Source organism: Chrysemys picta, chromosome 17, assembly GCF_011386835.1.
Source record: "Chrysemys picta bellii isolate R12L10 chromosome 17, ASM1138683v2, whole genome shotgun sequence".
NCBI lineage: Eukaryota > Metazoa > Chordata > Testudines > Emydidae > Chrysemys > Chrysemys picta.
Window position 1 is genome coordinate 14,620,795 of NC_088807.1, and position 15,577 is coordinate 14,636,371.

Consider the following 15,577-nt stretch of genomic DNA (forward strand, 5'->3'; position numbering starts at 1 on the left):
AGAGCTATGACACGCCCCAGTCACTCCAACATCATCCCCACCCCACAGCCTCCTGGGCCTGACCCCTTTACTCTTCAGGACTGAGGAGGTCCCGGGGGTGGGGGGCTGGGCCTCAGATGTCCCTAACCCAGCCCTGCAGGGGGCAGTGTACATGGGGGACAGGGAGGGAAATAATTGGGATTTGAATGTTGTTACCAGAGAGAGAACATGGTGCCAGGAGAAGGATCCCCAGGCTGCACACACAGAACTGCCATTGCGTCGCCATGGGGACACCCCGGGCAGGGACCTGTAAGGAGAGAACAGGGATGGTTAACACTCCCCAGACTGTGTGAGGGGCTGGCAGTGAAGGGAACATGCCCCATCCAGCGTCTCAGCTGACCCATTCTGCTCCCAGGCAGAGCAGCTCCGCAAGGACAAGAGAGGATTTAACCCAACCCAGGATGCTCTGCTGCCTGCCCAGGCCTGGCACTAGGAATTTCCACCCCCGGGAAGTGCCGAGTATCCACCCCCATTTCCTTCCCTTCAAAGTTCTCTGACCATCCACCGGTGCAAGTGTCCCCTGACTCCAGTGCAGATGAACCCTGCAGCAGAGTAGGGCCACTTCTGAAGTAACCCCAGTGGTACCCACATCACTGTTCCCCCTGCAGAAGGGGCCTGCCTCTGTGCCTGCCAGCACCGTGGACAACACAGCAGATGCTTGACGAGGGTCTCTCTACAGCTAACCGCATGACGTTCTACAGTGTGAGCTAAAGAGCCAGGCTGTGCAGCTGGGGCTGTGACAGACTCATGTGCTGTGTGGATCAGGCCCAGAGGGGACCCATCTCACATCCTGGCCAGTGGGTGACATCTGGGCACCTTTCTACAGGGTCAGCTTGGCCGGATGTCACCTGTGTCTGTAAGTGACGCTGCCAAGTGACAGGGCAGTGGCTGTCACAGAGACCGGGGGTGCTATCAGATACCTGCTCCCCTGCCCCTGACATCAGTGGGAGACAATCACATCTATAGATGTTACAGTAAGATACACAGTGGGGATCAGGAGGGGCTATCTCAGCTCTGCTCAGAGCCTCAGGCATCCTGCCTCCATTTCTCCGGTCTGTGTACACAAGGTCAGACTGGATGGACACAATGCGCTCTTCTGGCCTTAACATCTGTGAATCTAGATTTATAGATTCATAGATTCTAGGACTGGAAGGGAGCTCGAGAGGTCATCGAGTCCAGTCCCCTGTCTATTTCTGTTTCAGTTCCAGCTCCCTCCAAGCCCACCCATCATGTGTGTGGTGCATTGAAAACTGTATTGGAATTGTAAGCTGTCACTGTAAATGCTATGGGGGTTTTCCAGGTCCTGGTCCTGCTCCCAGGTAGGGGGCTCTGTAGGGAAATGTATGATCTGGGTCAAGCAGCAGGCAGTTGTACACAGAGCAGCCTAGAGCAAAGTGGAGTGACCTGGGCCTCTCTGACTTAAGGAGCAGCCTGCTTTGTACCTCTCTGTTTTGGATCCTTATGTGTTATCGTTCTGGATTATCTAACTCCTCTGTTTGGGCCAGGAGCATAACAATGGGGACTCTCCCTGCAAAGAGATCTCCCTTCTCAGCTCATCCAAGGTCACTTGGGAATGACTTGAATTGCTAGAGGGTAGGATTAAGGCCTAGTCATTATAGGCAGGTGCCCGGGGCAGGGATAAGGTCTAGGCACTATAAGATGGGTGAACTAGAGTGCGTTGTGATAAAGGAGGCTATCGATATAATAGGCATCACAGGAACCTGGTGGACTGAGAGCAATCAATGGGACACAATCATTCCGGGGTACAAAATATATCAGAAGGACAGAACAGGTCATGCAGAGGTGGGGAATGGGACTATATGTGAAAGAAAATGTAGAATCAAATGAAATAAAAATCTTAAGTGAATCCACATGTTCCAAAGAATCTCTATGGATAGTAATTTCATACTCTAATAAGAATATAACATTAGGGATCTATTATCGACCACCTGACCAGGACAGTGATAGTGATGATGAAATGCTAAGGGAAATTAGAGAGGCTATCAAAATTAAGAACTCAATAATAGTGGGGGATTTCAATTATCCCCGTATTGACTGGGAATGTCACTTCAGGACGAAATGCAGAGATAAAATTTCTCGATACTTTAAATGACTGCTTCTTGGAGCAGCTGGTACGGGAACCCACAAGGGGAGAAGTAACTCTAGATTTAGTCCTAAGTGAAGCACAGGAACTGGTCCAAGAGGTAACTATAACAGGACCGCTTGGAAATAGTGACCATAATATAATAACATTCAATATCCCTGTGGTGGGAAGAACATCTCAACAGCCCAACACTGTGGCATTTAATTTCAAAAGGGGGAACGATGCAAAAATGAGGGGGTTAGTTAAACAGAAATTAAAAGGTACAGTGACTAAAGTGAAATCCCTGCAAGCTGCATGGGTGCTTTTTAAAGACACCATAATAGAGGCCCAACTTAAATGTATACCCGAAATTCAGAAACACAGTAAAAGAACTAAAAAAGAGCCACCGTGGCTTAACAACCATGTAAAGAAGCAGTGAGAGATAAAAAGACTTCCTTTAAAAAGTGGAAGTCAAATCCCAGTGAGGCAAATAGAAAGGAGCATAAACACTGCCAAATTAAGTGTAAAAATGTAATAAGAAAAGTTTGAAGAATGGCTAGTCAAAAACTCAAAAGGTAATAATAAAATGTTTTTTAAATACATCAGAAGCAGGAAGCCTGCTAAACAACCAGTGGGGCCTCTTGATGATCGAGATACAAAAGGAGCACTTAAAGACAATAAAGTCATTGCGGAGAAACAAAATGGATTCTTTGCTTCAGTCTTCACGGCTGAGGATGTTAGGGAGATTCCCAAACCTGAGCTGGCTTTTGTTGGTGACAACTCTGAGGAACTGTCACAGATTGAAGTGTCACTAGAGGAGGTTTTGGAATTAATTGATAAACGTAACATTAACAAGTCACCGGGACCAGATGGCATTCACCCAAGAGTTCTGAAAGAACTCAAATGTGAAGTTGCGGAACTTTTAACATAAGAACATAAGAACAGCCGTACTGGGTCAGACCAAAGGTCCATCTAGCTCAGTATCCTGTCTACCGACAGTGGCCAATGCCAGGTGCCCCAGAGGGAGTGAACCTAACAGACAATGATCAAGTGATCTTTCTCCTGCCATCCATCTCCACGCTCTGACAAACAGAGTCTAGGGACACCATTCCTTACCCATCCTGGCTAATAGCCATTAATGGATTTAACCTCCATGAATTTATCCAGTTCTCTTTTAAACTATGGTTTGTAACCTGCCCTTTAAATCGGCTTCTCTACCCAATGACCGGAAGATAGCTAATGTAACACCAATATTTTAAAAGGGCACTAGAGGTGATCCCGGTAATTACAGACCGGTAAGTCTAACATCAGTACTGGGCAAATTGGTCAAAACAATAGTAAAGAATAAAATTGTCAGACACATAGAAGAACATAAATTGTTGGGCAAAAGTCAACATGGTTTCTGGAAAGGGAAATTGTGTCTTACTAATCTATTACAGTTCTTTGAAGGGGTCAACAAACATGTGGACAAGGGGGATCCAGTGGACATAGTGTACTTAGATTTCCTGAAAGCCTTTGACAAGGTCCCTCACCAAAGGCTCTTATGTAAATTAAGTTGTCATGGGATAAAAGAAAAGGTCCTTTCATGGATTGAGAACTGGTTAAAAGACAGGGAACAAAGGGTAGGAATTAATGGTAAATTCTCAGAATGGAGAGGGGTAACTGGTGGTGTTCCCCAAGGGTCAGTCCTAGGACCAATCCTATTCAACTTATTCATAAATGATCTGGAGAAAGGGATAAACAATGAGGTGGCAAAGTTTGCAGATGATACTAAACTGATAAAAATAGTTAAGACCAAAGCAGACTGTGAAGAACTTCAAAAAGATCTCACAAAACTAAGTGATTGGGCAACAAAATGGCAAATGAAATTTAATGTGGATAAATGTAAAGTAATGCACATTGGAAAAATAACCCCAACTATACATACAGTATGATGGGGGCTAATTTAGCTACAACGAATCAGGAAAAAGATCTTGGAGTCATCGTGGATAGTTCTCTGAAGATGTCCACGCAGTGTGCAGTGGCAGTGAAAAAAGCAAACAGGATGTTAGGAATCATTAAAAAGGGGATAGAGAATAAGACAGAGAATATATTATTGCCCTTATATAAATCAATGCTATGCCCACATCTCAAATACTGCGTATAGATGTGGTCTCCTCATCTCAAAAAAGATATACTGGCACTAGAAAAGGTTCAGAGAAGGGCAACTAAAATGATTAGGGGGTTGGAACGGGTCCCATATGAGGAGAGATTAAAGAGGCTAGGACTTTTCAGCTTGGAAAAGAGGAGATTAAGGGAGGATATGATAGAGATATATAAAATCATGAGTGATGTGGAGAAAGTAGATAAGGAAAAGTTATTTACTTATTCCCATAATACAAGAACTAGGGGTCACCAAATGAAATTAATAGGCAGCAGGTTTAAAACAAATAAAAGGAAGTTCTTCTTCACGCAGCACACGGTTAACTTGTGGAACTCCTTACCTTAGGAGGTTGTGAAGGCTAGGACTATAACAGCATTTTAAAAAGAACTGGATAAATTCATGTAGGTTAAGTCCATTAATGGCTATTAGCCAGGATGGGTAAGGAATGGTGTCCCTAGACTTTGTTTGTCAGAGGGTGGAGATGGATGGCAGGAGAGAGATCACTTGATCATTGCCTGTTAGGTTCATTCCCTCTGGGGCACTTGGCATTGGCCACTGTTGGTAGACAGGATACTGGGGTAGATGGACCTTTGGTCTGACCCAGTACGGCCGTTCTTATGTTCTTATGGCGTTTGGATCCCATTGGGACATGGGTATCTGGGTGCTAGAGACAGGAGCACTTTTTAAACTGTTTTCAGTTAAGCCTGTAGCTTTTGTGGGATGTGGTTCAGACCTGGTTCTGTGTTTGTAGCAGGTTAGTGTGTCTGGCTTGACAAAACAGGGTACTGAAGTCCCAAGCTGCCGGAGAAAACGGGATCAGAGGTAGTCTCCACACATCAGGTGGCAGTCCCAAGGGGGTCTCTGTGACCCAACCCATCACATGGGCATCTGACCAAAAGAGCCAATGGGAAGGCTAGAACTTTTTTAAATTGGCAAAAAACCTTCCCCTTTGTCTGTCTATTGTTGTTCTCGGGGAGAAGCAGAGACAGGGGATGGGTCTATTCTGTAAGAGCTTGTGCCAGGTATAAAACATCATCAGATCATACCTAGAAACTACTTATTTGAAACCCCAGATATGTAAGTAGATCAGAAAATGTCTAGGAAGATGCAATTAGGTTTATCTCTTTTTTATTTCTTTATGGCTTGTGGACGCCTCTGTGCTAAACCCAAATGCTTTTGTTTGCTAGTAACCTTTAAAAAGTGATTCTTGATGCTTAATCCTTTATCCTTGTGTTGTTGTTTTTTTTTTTAAATCTAGCAATAGTCTGTGTTTTCTGATGTATTTTTTTTCTTTTCTAGCTTCATGGCAATGAAACAGCTAGACTAGAGTAGGGCAGCCCAGTGCATGAGGTTGCAGTTGGGCACCAAAACTCTAGAGCAACCAGTCTTCTCAAAGCAGCATGCCACAGAGAAGAAAGACCCAGATCAAGCCCAGACATCCTTCTCAATGACAGAAAGGTAGGGATGGAATGGGGGACTGGAGACTTCCCAGGATGGAAGGGTCAGCCTTCCTCATCCCGAAATCCAGGTGCCAGGATGGAGGGATGCCCTTAACCCAGGCCGAGTTCTAACTATGGAAGAAAGGAATTTCTTCCTAGAGATGATGCACTTGGAGACGGAAGCGGAGGCAAAAAGTAAAAAGCGGAGGCGGAGGAGAGGAGAGAGGTGAAGTGCTTGGAGGCAAAGCGCTTGGAGGGGGAAGTGAAGCACTTGGAAGTGGAGGAGAGGAAAGAGGTGAAGCACTTGGAGGTGAAAATGGAGCTGAAGTGCTTACAGCTGGAAAAGGCTAAGCTGGGTCAACCAGGTAGTCCTAACAGTCCTTCTCCAGGTCCTTCTCCCCATTCCAAGAAATTCCCCACATACAAGGTAGGCAATGATACAGAGGCCTTCTTAAATTTTTTTGAAAGGGCCTGTCTTGGGTACAACACCCCTAAAGACCAGTAAATGGTGAAGCTGAGGCCACAACTCAGTGGACCCTTAGCAGAGGTGGAAGCTGAAATGCCTAAAGAACACATGAACAAATACAAACTTTTTAAACAAAAAGCCAGAATTAGAAAGGGGCTAACACCCGAGCATGCCCATCAGCGTTCAGAGCCCTAAGGTGGAAACCAGACATGGCATTTTCCCGACACGCTTACCACATTGTAAAAAATTGGGATGCCTGGTTATCAGGAGCAAATGTTAAGTCTCTGGAAGATCTCTCTCTCCTAATACAAATGGAGCAGTTCTTAGAGGGTGTTCTTGAGGAAACAGAAAGGTACATCCTAGATGGGAAGCCTAAAACTGTAATTGAGGCAGGGGAGATCGGAGCCAAATGGGTGGTGGTGGCAGAGAAGAAAAAAACTAGTAGCAGTTGGTGCAGATACCAGAAGGGGCAACCCGAGACAACACCCCAACATTGTAGTCAGCCCAAGGCTCCACCTCGCAAGGAGAAGCACTCCACAGAGCCATGGAAACCCCAGATGCCCTCTCATCCCACCACCCTACTCTCCAGCCACCCACCTCGCCCCAGCCCACAGTCAGCTGGGCGATGCTTTAAATGTAATGAGCTGGGGCATGTGAACTGCAACTCATCAGCCCGGGGTCCTACTGAGAGCCTTCAGGTCCAGATGCCTCACAAATACCCCTAGAGCGAAGGGAAACTGTGAGAGTGGGTGGGAGGAAAATTACTGCATGGAGAGACACTGGAGCACAGATGTCAGCTATCCACCAACCCCAAATTCATCGACCCAGAGGCCCAAGTGATGGTGCAACCCTTTAAGGCCAACTTTTTTAACTTGCCTACAGCCAAACTGCCCGTCCAGTACAAGGGCTGATCAGGAATATTGACTTTTGCAGTCTATTACGATTATCCCATTCCCATGCTGCTGGGAGAAGATTTAGCCAACCATGTGAGGCTAACAAAATGGGTGGGGATGGTCACCCGCAACCAGGCTAAACTGGTCTCGACACCTAACTCCATTCCTGAGTCTCCTAAAGGAACCCAGTCACAGGTGGTGGAACCAGACCCTAGACCAGAGTCTATGGCAGCAGTTGTAGATCCAGTTCCTGGGACCCAGCCAGAACCAACCCAAGGATTGGAACTGGCAGAGCAGTCAGCACCAGAGCCCATGCTTGCAACCACTCCAGAGTCAGGGGAGCCAGCACCAAAGGGCGCCACAGAGTCTGCACCTGCAGCAGCAGCTAAACCGGTGCAAGAAGCTCACCAGAGCCTAATATACAACCTGGTGCACCAGCGGAGATCAGTTTACAGTTGATGGAGACACCCTCATTGCCTGCATCGTTTCCAGTGGGACGAAGCCCAAGTCTACAACCCAGCAAGGAAAGAATGTCTCCAGCATCAAGGGAGCAGATCCAGGCATAGCAGGAAGCGGATGAAAGCCTCAAGGGAGCTTGCATGGCGGCACGGAGCGACCCACTGCCTCTCAGCTCTTCCAATAGGTCCAGGTTTGTTGTAGAAGGAGGACTCTTATATAAGGAAACCCTTTCTGGTGGGCACAAGGAGGACTGGCATCCTCAGAGACAGTTGGTAGTTCCAACTAAGTATAGGGAAAAGCTCTTGAGCTTAGCCCACTATCACCGTAGTGGCCATGCTGGTGTGAACAGGATCAAAGATCATTTGGGGAAGTCATTCCACTGGAGGGAAATAGGCAAGGATGTTTCTACCTATGTCTGGTCTTGTGAGGTGTGCCAGAGGGTGGGAAAGCCCAAAGACCAGGTCAAGGCCCCTCTCCAGCCACTGTCCATAATTGAGATTCCATTTCAGCATGTAGCTGTGGATTTTCCGGGTCCTTCCTCTAAGATACCACCCAGAGGAAAGCTATACATACTGACCTTCATGGATTTTACCACCCGATGACCAGAAGCAGTAGCTCTAAGCAACAGCGGGACTAAAAGCATGAGCCAGGCATTGGCAGATATTTTTGCCGGGGTAGGTTGGCCCTCAGACGTCCTTATGGATTCAGGAACTAACTTTCTGGCAGGGACCATGAAATGTCTTTTGGAAGCTCATGGGGTGAACCACTTGGTTGACACCTCTTACCACCATCAAACAAATGGCCTAGTGGAGAAGTTTAATGGGACTTTGGGGGCCATGATAAGTACATGCGTGAATGAGAACTCCAATGTTGCAGCAGTTGCTCTTTGCCTACAGGGCTGTACCACATCCCAATTTGGGATTTTCACACTTTGAACTCGTTTATGGCCACAAAGTTAAGGGGCCATTACAGTTGGTGAAGCAGCAATGGTAGGGGGTTACATCTTCTTCAGGAACTAACATTTTGGACTTTGTAACCAAACTGCAAAACACCCTCAAAGACTCTCTAGCCCTTGCTCGATAAAATCTACAGGATGCTCAACAAGAGCAAAAGGCCTGGTCTGATAAACATGCCAGAGAGTGTTTCTTCAGAGTAGGTGACCAAGTCATGGTCCTAAAAGTGCTCCGGGCCAATAAGATGAAAGCATCGTGGGAGGGGCCATTTATGGTCTGAGAGCGCCTGGGAGCTGTTAATTACCTCATAGCATTCCCAGACCCTACCCTAAAACCTAAAGTATACCGTGTTAATTCTCTAAAGCCCTTTTATTCCTGAGAGATCAAGGTTCTCCAGTTTACAGCCCAGGAGAGAGATGACACTGAGTGGCCTGAAGGAGACTACTATGAAGGAAAAAATAATGGTGGCAAAGAAGAGGAATAAGGGGAATATAAACTGGCTGTTACTAAGGACCTGTGGTTTTAAACCTGGGGTGTTTCTGCATGCTCTTTTTTTAATTGAAACACACCTTAAAAATGTTAAATAAAGGATGTATCTTCATATAGGGTTGTATTTTAGTGTGTTTATTCCTTTACAAAGGTTAATATAACTTTCACCTGTATTTGTTAAAAAATGGAGTAAGAAGCAGCTAACAGTGTCTTTGCTGCAAAAGCATAATGCTTCAAATTGTCCTCACTAAAAAATGACCAATGTTAGTCTAAAATATGGGTGGGGGGACTTTTTTATCACTATAAATTATTTTTATAAACAGTTTGTCCATGGTTTTAACCCTGGGATGGTTTCTGCATGCTAATTTTTTATTGAAACGCATATGTAATAGTACTAAATGAAGGGTTGTTTCTTCAAATAGGCTTGTCTTTTAAAGTGTTTATTCCTTTACAAAGGCTAATATAACTTTCACCTCTATTTGTTAAAAGTGGGGGAAGAAGCAATCTTCTTATCTCTGATCCACTGGCTCACAGATGCTGTTTTTGCTGCAGCTTCAAATTGTCCTCACTAAAAGCATAGTGAAAAGCTTTTAAAAATGTTTTGTTAGTAAGCGTTTGTGGGTTGAACCCTGAGGTACTTCTTCGTGCTCATTTTTTTATTAAAACACCTGTAAATAAAGGGCTGTTTCTTCAAGTAGGCTTGTCTTTTCAAGTGATTATAAATAGAGCTTTATTCCTTTACAAAACTTAATATAACTTTTACTTGCTTTTGTTCAAAAGTTTAAAAAAAAATAAACTTCTTATCTCTATGTTCTGGACATCTAACAGCCTTCTTTATTTCTAATTCACTGGCTAACAAAGCTGCTTTTGCTGCAGCTTCAAATTGTCCTCACCAAAAGCATAGGAAAAAACTTTTAAAAACTGTTTGTTACTGAGGCCCATAGGACCTTTTTATTAAAACACCTATGTAACATTTATTAGAGCACCCGCTACATGGCGGGAAAGATGCTTGGAGTCTGTTTTTTAGATAAGAATAAGGCAGTTAAAGGGGAGGGTAGTAGGGGGGTTGTGAGGGGAGGGGAGGGAAATGGCTCTTGTTTAAAAATCTTGGGACTATAGGATTGGTTCAGGAAAATGTATTCTGTGATACAGCTGTAGAACAGCATCTGATTGGTCTGATCCAAAGGCAGAGATAACTAGCCTGAGGGGTTGTGAGGCTTGGGAGCTCCCTCTTTCCCCACGAACAGTCGCAAGGGTAAGATCTCGCGCTCTCTCTCTGACTCAACCACGTGCTGCCTATCTTTGCCCTTTGCAAAGGGGCTTTCTTTTCCCTTGTCCTGCCATGTTCTCTCTTTTAACCTACCTTTATATTTCTAATTTATTTAACTCTTTTTAAATGTTCTTTTCGTAATCTCCCCTTATATTTAATATTTTAAATGCTTCTTTATTAACCAAGCTTTATATTTTTACCATGTGCTTACTAAACAGTGTCCGCTTTATAAAATTCCCCTTTTTTCTCTTATCTGTGCTTTTTTAACCTAACTTTATATTTAATAACCATTTTAAGTTTATTTCAATTTTTTTATTCTTTAATAACATGCCAAACAAGCCCTTTAAAATCATCTCTCCTGACTAAACCTAGCCAAAAATCTTTCTTTTTTTTAATAACTTGCCTCTGTTCTTTCAACCTAACCATTTAAAAACAAAAATCTCTATTTTTTTAAGTTCTCTCACTCTATCCTTTCAACCTTTTTCTTTAAAAAATCAACCAAATGTATCAAAGCACAAGCATGCACCATTCCCCTATTCAAGTTTCTGCTTCCCTGTGTAACTGGAAAGCTTTTTCTAAAGTTTAATCTCCTTCACAGAGCAGTCTCTCTCTCTCTCAATGCATTGACTTGAATGGTACAAATGATTCTATCTCTGAACAGAAAGTCTGTCAACTCACCAAAGTCACAGGTTTTATTGAGTCTCTTTAATCCTGTGACATATTTTTCTATGGTGTCATTAGTTTTTGTATGCATGTGTAACCCTTCTGCCAGGTGGAGCCAGCAGCAACCAGGGCCGGATTCAATATCTAGGGGTTTCTTTCCATTGATACAACACAGAACCAGCTCAAGCCCCCACTCAGTAACCTGGGAAATTTACACACCACCTCTGGGTACCTCAGAGGCAATAGTTCCCCGTTCGCAAGCACAGAGTCTGAGTGTAGGAAAGAAACTGTTAATAAAAGGAGGAAAGTAACTCGGCATTAATTTGGGAAAACACTACAAACAGGGTTCATAAACAAAAAACATGAGTAAAAGACCCACTCTCAATAGGTTGGGCAGTGTCCTTCTCCCCTCAGGTTCTTACGTCCAGCAACCCAAAAATCTCTTTCAAGTGCCCAACTCTTTTCTGCATCCCCCCTCACATTTGCCATCCTTGGTCAGTCCAGACCCAGAGTTCAGAGGTGCATCTGAAGAGTTCATCCCCCCCCGGGTGGGATAAAGAGGTACCTTACTCATTCTGCTGTTCTGGCACTTGCTCGCGGCCCCTTTCTGCCTGCTCATTGCCTTTCTGCTGCCGCCCTGCTGGCCACCTGCTCACTGCTCTTGCCGTGCCTATTCTCCAGCTGCCCTGCTGGCCGCTCATTGCACCTCTCCACCTGGCTGTCAGTTGCCTTTTGCTGTCACCTGCCTCTCTGCTGTGACCTCTGCACATCAGTAATTTTCAGCTCTTTGCAGGCTGGGCAGAAACACAGTTCTACCACAATTGATTTCATCTGTGATTGAGCATTTAATATAACAAAGAAGTGCCCAATGAAGCCTATTTAGCTCTTTCTTTGAAGGGGGGTGGGGGCACATGGCAGGTAGGGAAGGGGGAAAGCACAGGTTAAACCAGTCCAGGGAGGACCCTTGGGAAGGGTTTGTGGTCTCCTGGCTAAAACACTGGTCCCCACCCCTTTTACTTTCACAGGGCTCTGCCATTTGAGCCTCTGGCTTAATGAGGTTCTTTCAGCTGAGGGTGAACCCCTCATTTGGGACCGGTTAAGCACAGTCCCGTTTTCCTGTACTCCTACAATAATTACAACATTGGTAACCATATTTCACTACCCCTGCACTTCAGTATTAAAGTGATTTGTACCCAACACAAGCTAAAGTTGATTACTTTGACACCGCTTTATCTGCTGAATATGTGAGCAGAGCAGGAGCAAACTGTATGTACATCAACACATCCAAAGTCTCTCCCGCTCCCAGCTAGCTGTGAGGGAAGCATTCATTCAGACCCTGCTTACACGTAAAAAATGGTATCTCTCAAAAGTCTCATTCCTGTTTTAGTATGCAATGTTCCTCTAATTAAGTCAGTATTTTACTTAACTTCATCCTTTCACCTTCAAATTTAAAGGTGTCATGAATATCCAGTGCTTTCTCCCCAAAAACATGCAAAAACACTGATGATTTCACTTTGTAATTTTTCTCTTCTGCGGCTGCTAAATACAATTAAAATCTCAGTTGGAATTTCTTCCAGTTCTCTGCAACATTGCCTGAAAACTGCAGACTGGATGGAGGTTGTGACACATCCATTTTTGGCTTTCTTCCCTTCTTAAGCTAGTCTGGCTACTATTGTGCTCATAAAACATATAAAAAAATTTGTTTTGTCTCTGTTTCCTGCTCTACCTGCTCCCCTTGCCTCTGCTTTCAGTTTCAAACACAGGAATTAACCTCAACATGATTTCTGCAGTCTCTCTCTCAGGCAGCACTTCTGACACCATGATCTTGGGATTCATTAAACAACAAACCAGTGAGTGAGAAAGGAATCAAACTTTTATTAAAAACAAACTAGAGAGTGTCTGTTGGGAACTGCTCTGCACGCCCCTGCTTCCAGGGTCTGGCTCAAAATTCCTATGTTCATAATCTATACTCCCGGGGGGGAGGGATAGCTCAATAGTGCTAAACCCAGGGTTGTGAGTTCAATCCTTGAGGGGGCCACTTAGGGTTCTGGGGCAAAATCAGTACTTGGTCCTGCTAGTGAAGGTAGGGGGCTGGACTCAATGACCTTTCGGGGTCCCTTCCAGTTCTATGAGATAGGTATACTGTCCCTCTAATACTCTATAAATTATATTCCTGCACAAACATATCTCTAAACCAACACCCCACTGCTGAGGGAAGAAGTGAGGGTGAAGGGGAAAATACTTGTTGATGCCCCAAGCTTTCTGGGGGCAGAGGGGGCCCATGTGCTGGCCCTGTCTCTCTAGGAGTGGAAGCGGGGACTCTATCATTGCTACCCCATTGGCTAGGGGGCAGGTATATGGGGGCCTCATGTCAGGGAGAGCCTAGGGCCTGGCATTGTCTTAATACAGCCCCACGCTCTGCAGAGCTCCTAGCCTTTCCTGGCCCAGGAAGGAGGGATTGGAGTCTGGCCCCTATCCAACTGCTCTGTTATCATTGCATCTCCAGCCCAGCCCCAGAGCAAAGGGTGAATGTAGGTTTCTGAGCCATTTTATTATCTGTATGCCCTTGTGCAAAGCGGGGCTCTGAAAGCCACAGAGCTGAGACATAGCAGGTGCTGGGGATTCTTGGAGGCTTACGAAAATGGGAAATTTTCTTCTGACAAAAATTTTCTTTTCATTTAAAAGTTTTCCCAAAGTCCTCCAATATTCTGACACAATGATTAAAAAACAAACAAAAATGGTTTAAAAAAGAATGGAAATACAATTAAAATAAAATGCAATCATAATTATTTTTTTAATTCAGTTCTTATTCTTTTCCTCCTTAAACAGTTTTCATTTTGATTCCATCAGACTGGAAATGAAATGAACATGTTTTTGTTGTGAATCATTTTATTGAAAATTTTCACATAAAATGAAATTATTTGGTGAAAATGTTCATATACTTTTGAAAGCCATTTTTCATTACAAACATTTTCCAGGGAACATTCTTGACCAGCTCTAGTTTCCAGCTTCTTTACAGGGCTGTTATTCAGCCTAATAACACAGGGTAAAATACTGAAAAAGCACCTAAGTCCCATTGGCTTTCAATAGGAGTTAAGGGCCAGATCCACAAAAAGACATAGACAGATTAAGGGCTAACTGCTTTGAGAGCACCTACCAGTTCAGGCCCTGCCCTGAAGACAGCTGGGAGCAAGTCTCACTCAGACAGGGAGAGTGGGCATGTGGTAGAGTCTGAGGTTGTAGGACTCACCTGGGATTTGGAAGAACCAGGTTTGAGTCCCTGCCTCAGATTTGGGGCAGGAATTTGACCCCAAGTCTTTCCCATCGCAGGTGAGTCTCCTAGTAACAAGTGCTCAATAGGCCCCATGGCAGAGGTAGGCTCCAAGGAGGGATTTCGAGGAGGGGAAGATGGTGGCTTTTTGAACATTGGCGGGGAGCTGTTCCCGTGCATGGTGTCAGTGTGGGAGAAAGCACAGAAGTGCTTGAGACGACAGGTCGATATTCAGGCTGCCATTGTTGGCAGAGCGTGAGCTGATGGCTTGATGAACTACTAGGTCTGACAGTTAGTATGTTATCTAACACCACACATCCCTCCAGCACAGACCAGGCCTGTGCGTTCAGTGTCCTGTGCTGGGTTAACACATGTTCTAACACAATGTAATGCCCCATGGAGACGAGGCTTGAAAGGGTCTGAGCCCAGCTAGGCTCAGCTACACCTCATGCCAGACTGAGAGCTCTTTGGGGCAGGGACAATCTCTCATGGTCTGTATGTGCAGCATCTGGCACAATGGGGACCCAGAACTCAGCTAGGGCTTCTAGGTCATACTGTAATACACATAATAATAACAGCCAGGGAGGCACCAAATGACCCCTACACACACACACACACACACACGTCTGGTCTGGCAACCCCTCCTCCTAGGGGTATCGGCAGGGCAGGGTTGTGAGGCCCTTTTGAAGAGGCTGTGTTCCCCTTCGCACCCTCCAGGGAAAGGCCACAAGGAACTCCAGATGGCAACACGATGCAGTGAGGGGATAACAGGCTGAGCAGTGAATCACACCTGCCATCGGGGTTTGCCCAGCACTGATGGGATGTGGGAACAGGCCATGGCAGTGGGGACATATTCCCAGGGGGCAGGAGTGTGAGCAGCCCCCAAGAGCGAAGAAACAGGGGTAATAATGAGGAAGGACCTACCTTAAAGATTCAGCATGTCACAGGAGATGCCATGTAACAAGCCAGGGGTCCCAGCACTACACAGAGCACCCAAGGAACCGAACTGACATGCTGGGAGCAAAGGGGGAAAGGGATCCTGGAGCTGTTTGTGAACCCAACTGGGGGAAAGTGAAAGCACCAGGGTGTCAGTCACACATTAACCTAGCAGAGATATTATCTGGCCAGGATCCAGGACAGGTGTTCAGTTACCTGCAGAGACACAGTGAGCAGTTTATACAGCGATGGGTTCCTGTTCATCCTCCAATTGCATGGGAGGCCCACAGCATGGGAGCACTAAGTGCTGATACTACCCTACCCCTGGATCTGCTCCCCACTCCCATCCCTTTTCCCCACCCCAAGCTGACCCCCATCCCATGCACAGAGAACAGGAGTCCAGGGTTCACTGCAAAGTAATGCAATGGGCTTGAACATGGGACAGAAGGTGCAGAGTATAATAGCACCTATGA

At 45.3% G+C, this 15,577-nt stretch overlaps 1 protein-coding gene across 1 annotated transcript in view; it reads right to left on the minus strand.

The window, feature by feature from the left end:
• The window catches only part of LOC135976417 (butyrophilin subfamily 3 member A2-like), a 42,396-nt gene extending 27,171 nt beyond the window's left edge, over window positions 1–15,225 (minus strand). The window contains exons 1-2 of the mRNA XM_065571869.1: window positions 15,093–15,225; window positions 196–286 (exon numbers count right to left, since the gene is read on the minus strand). Of these exons, the coding sequence (XP_065427941.1) occupies window positions 196–265 (70 nt within the window). The 5' untranslated portion in view covers window positions 266–286; window positions 15,093–15,225. The remainder of the gene's footprint in view (window positions 1–195; window positions 287–15,092) is intronic.
• Window positions 15,226–15,577: the final 352 nt, after the last annotated feature.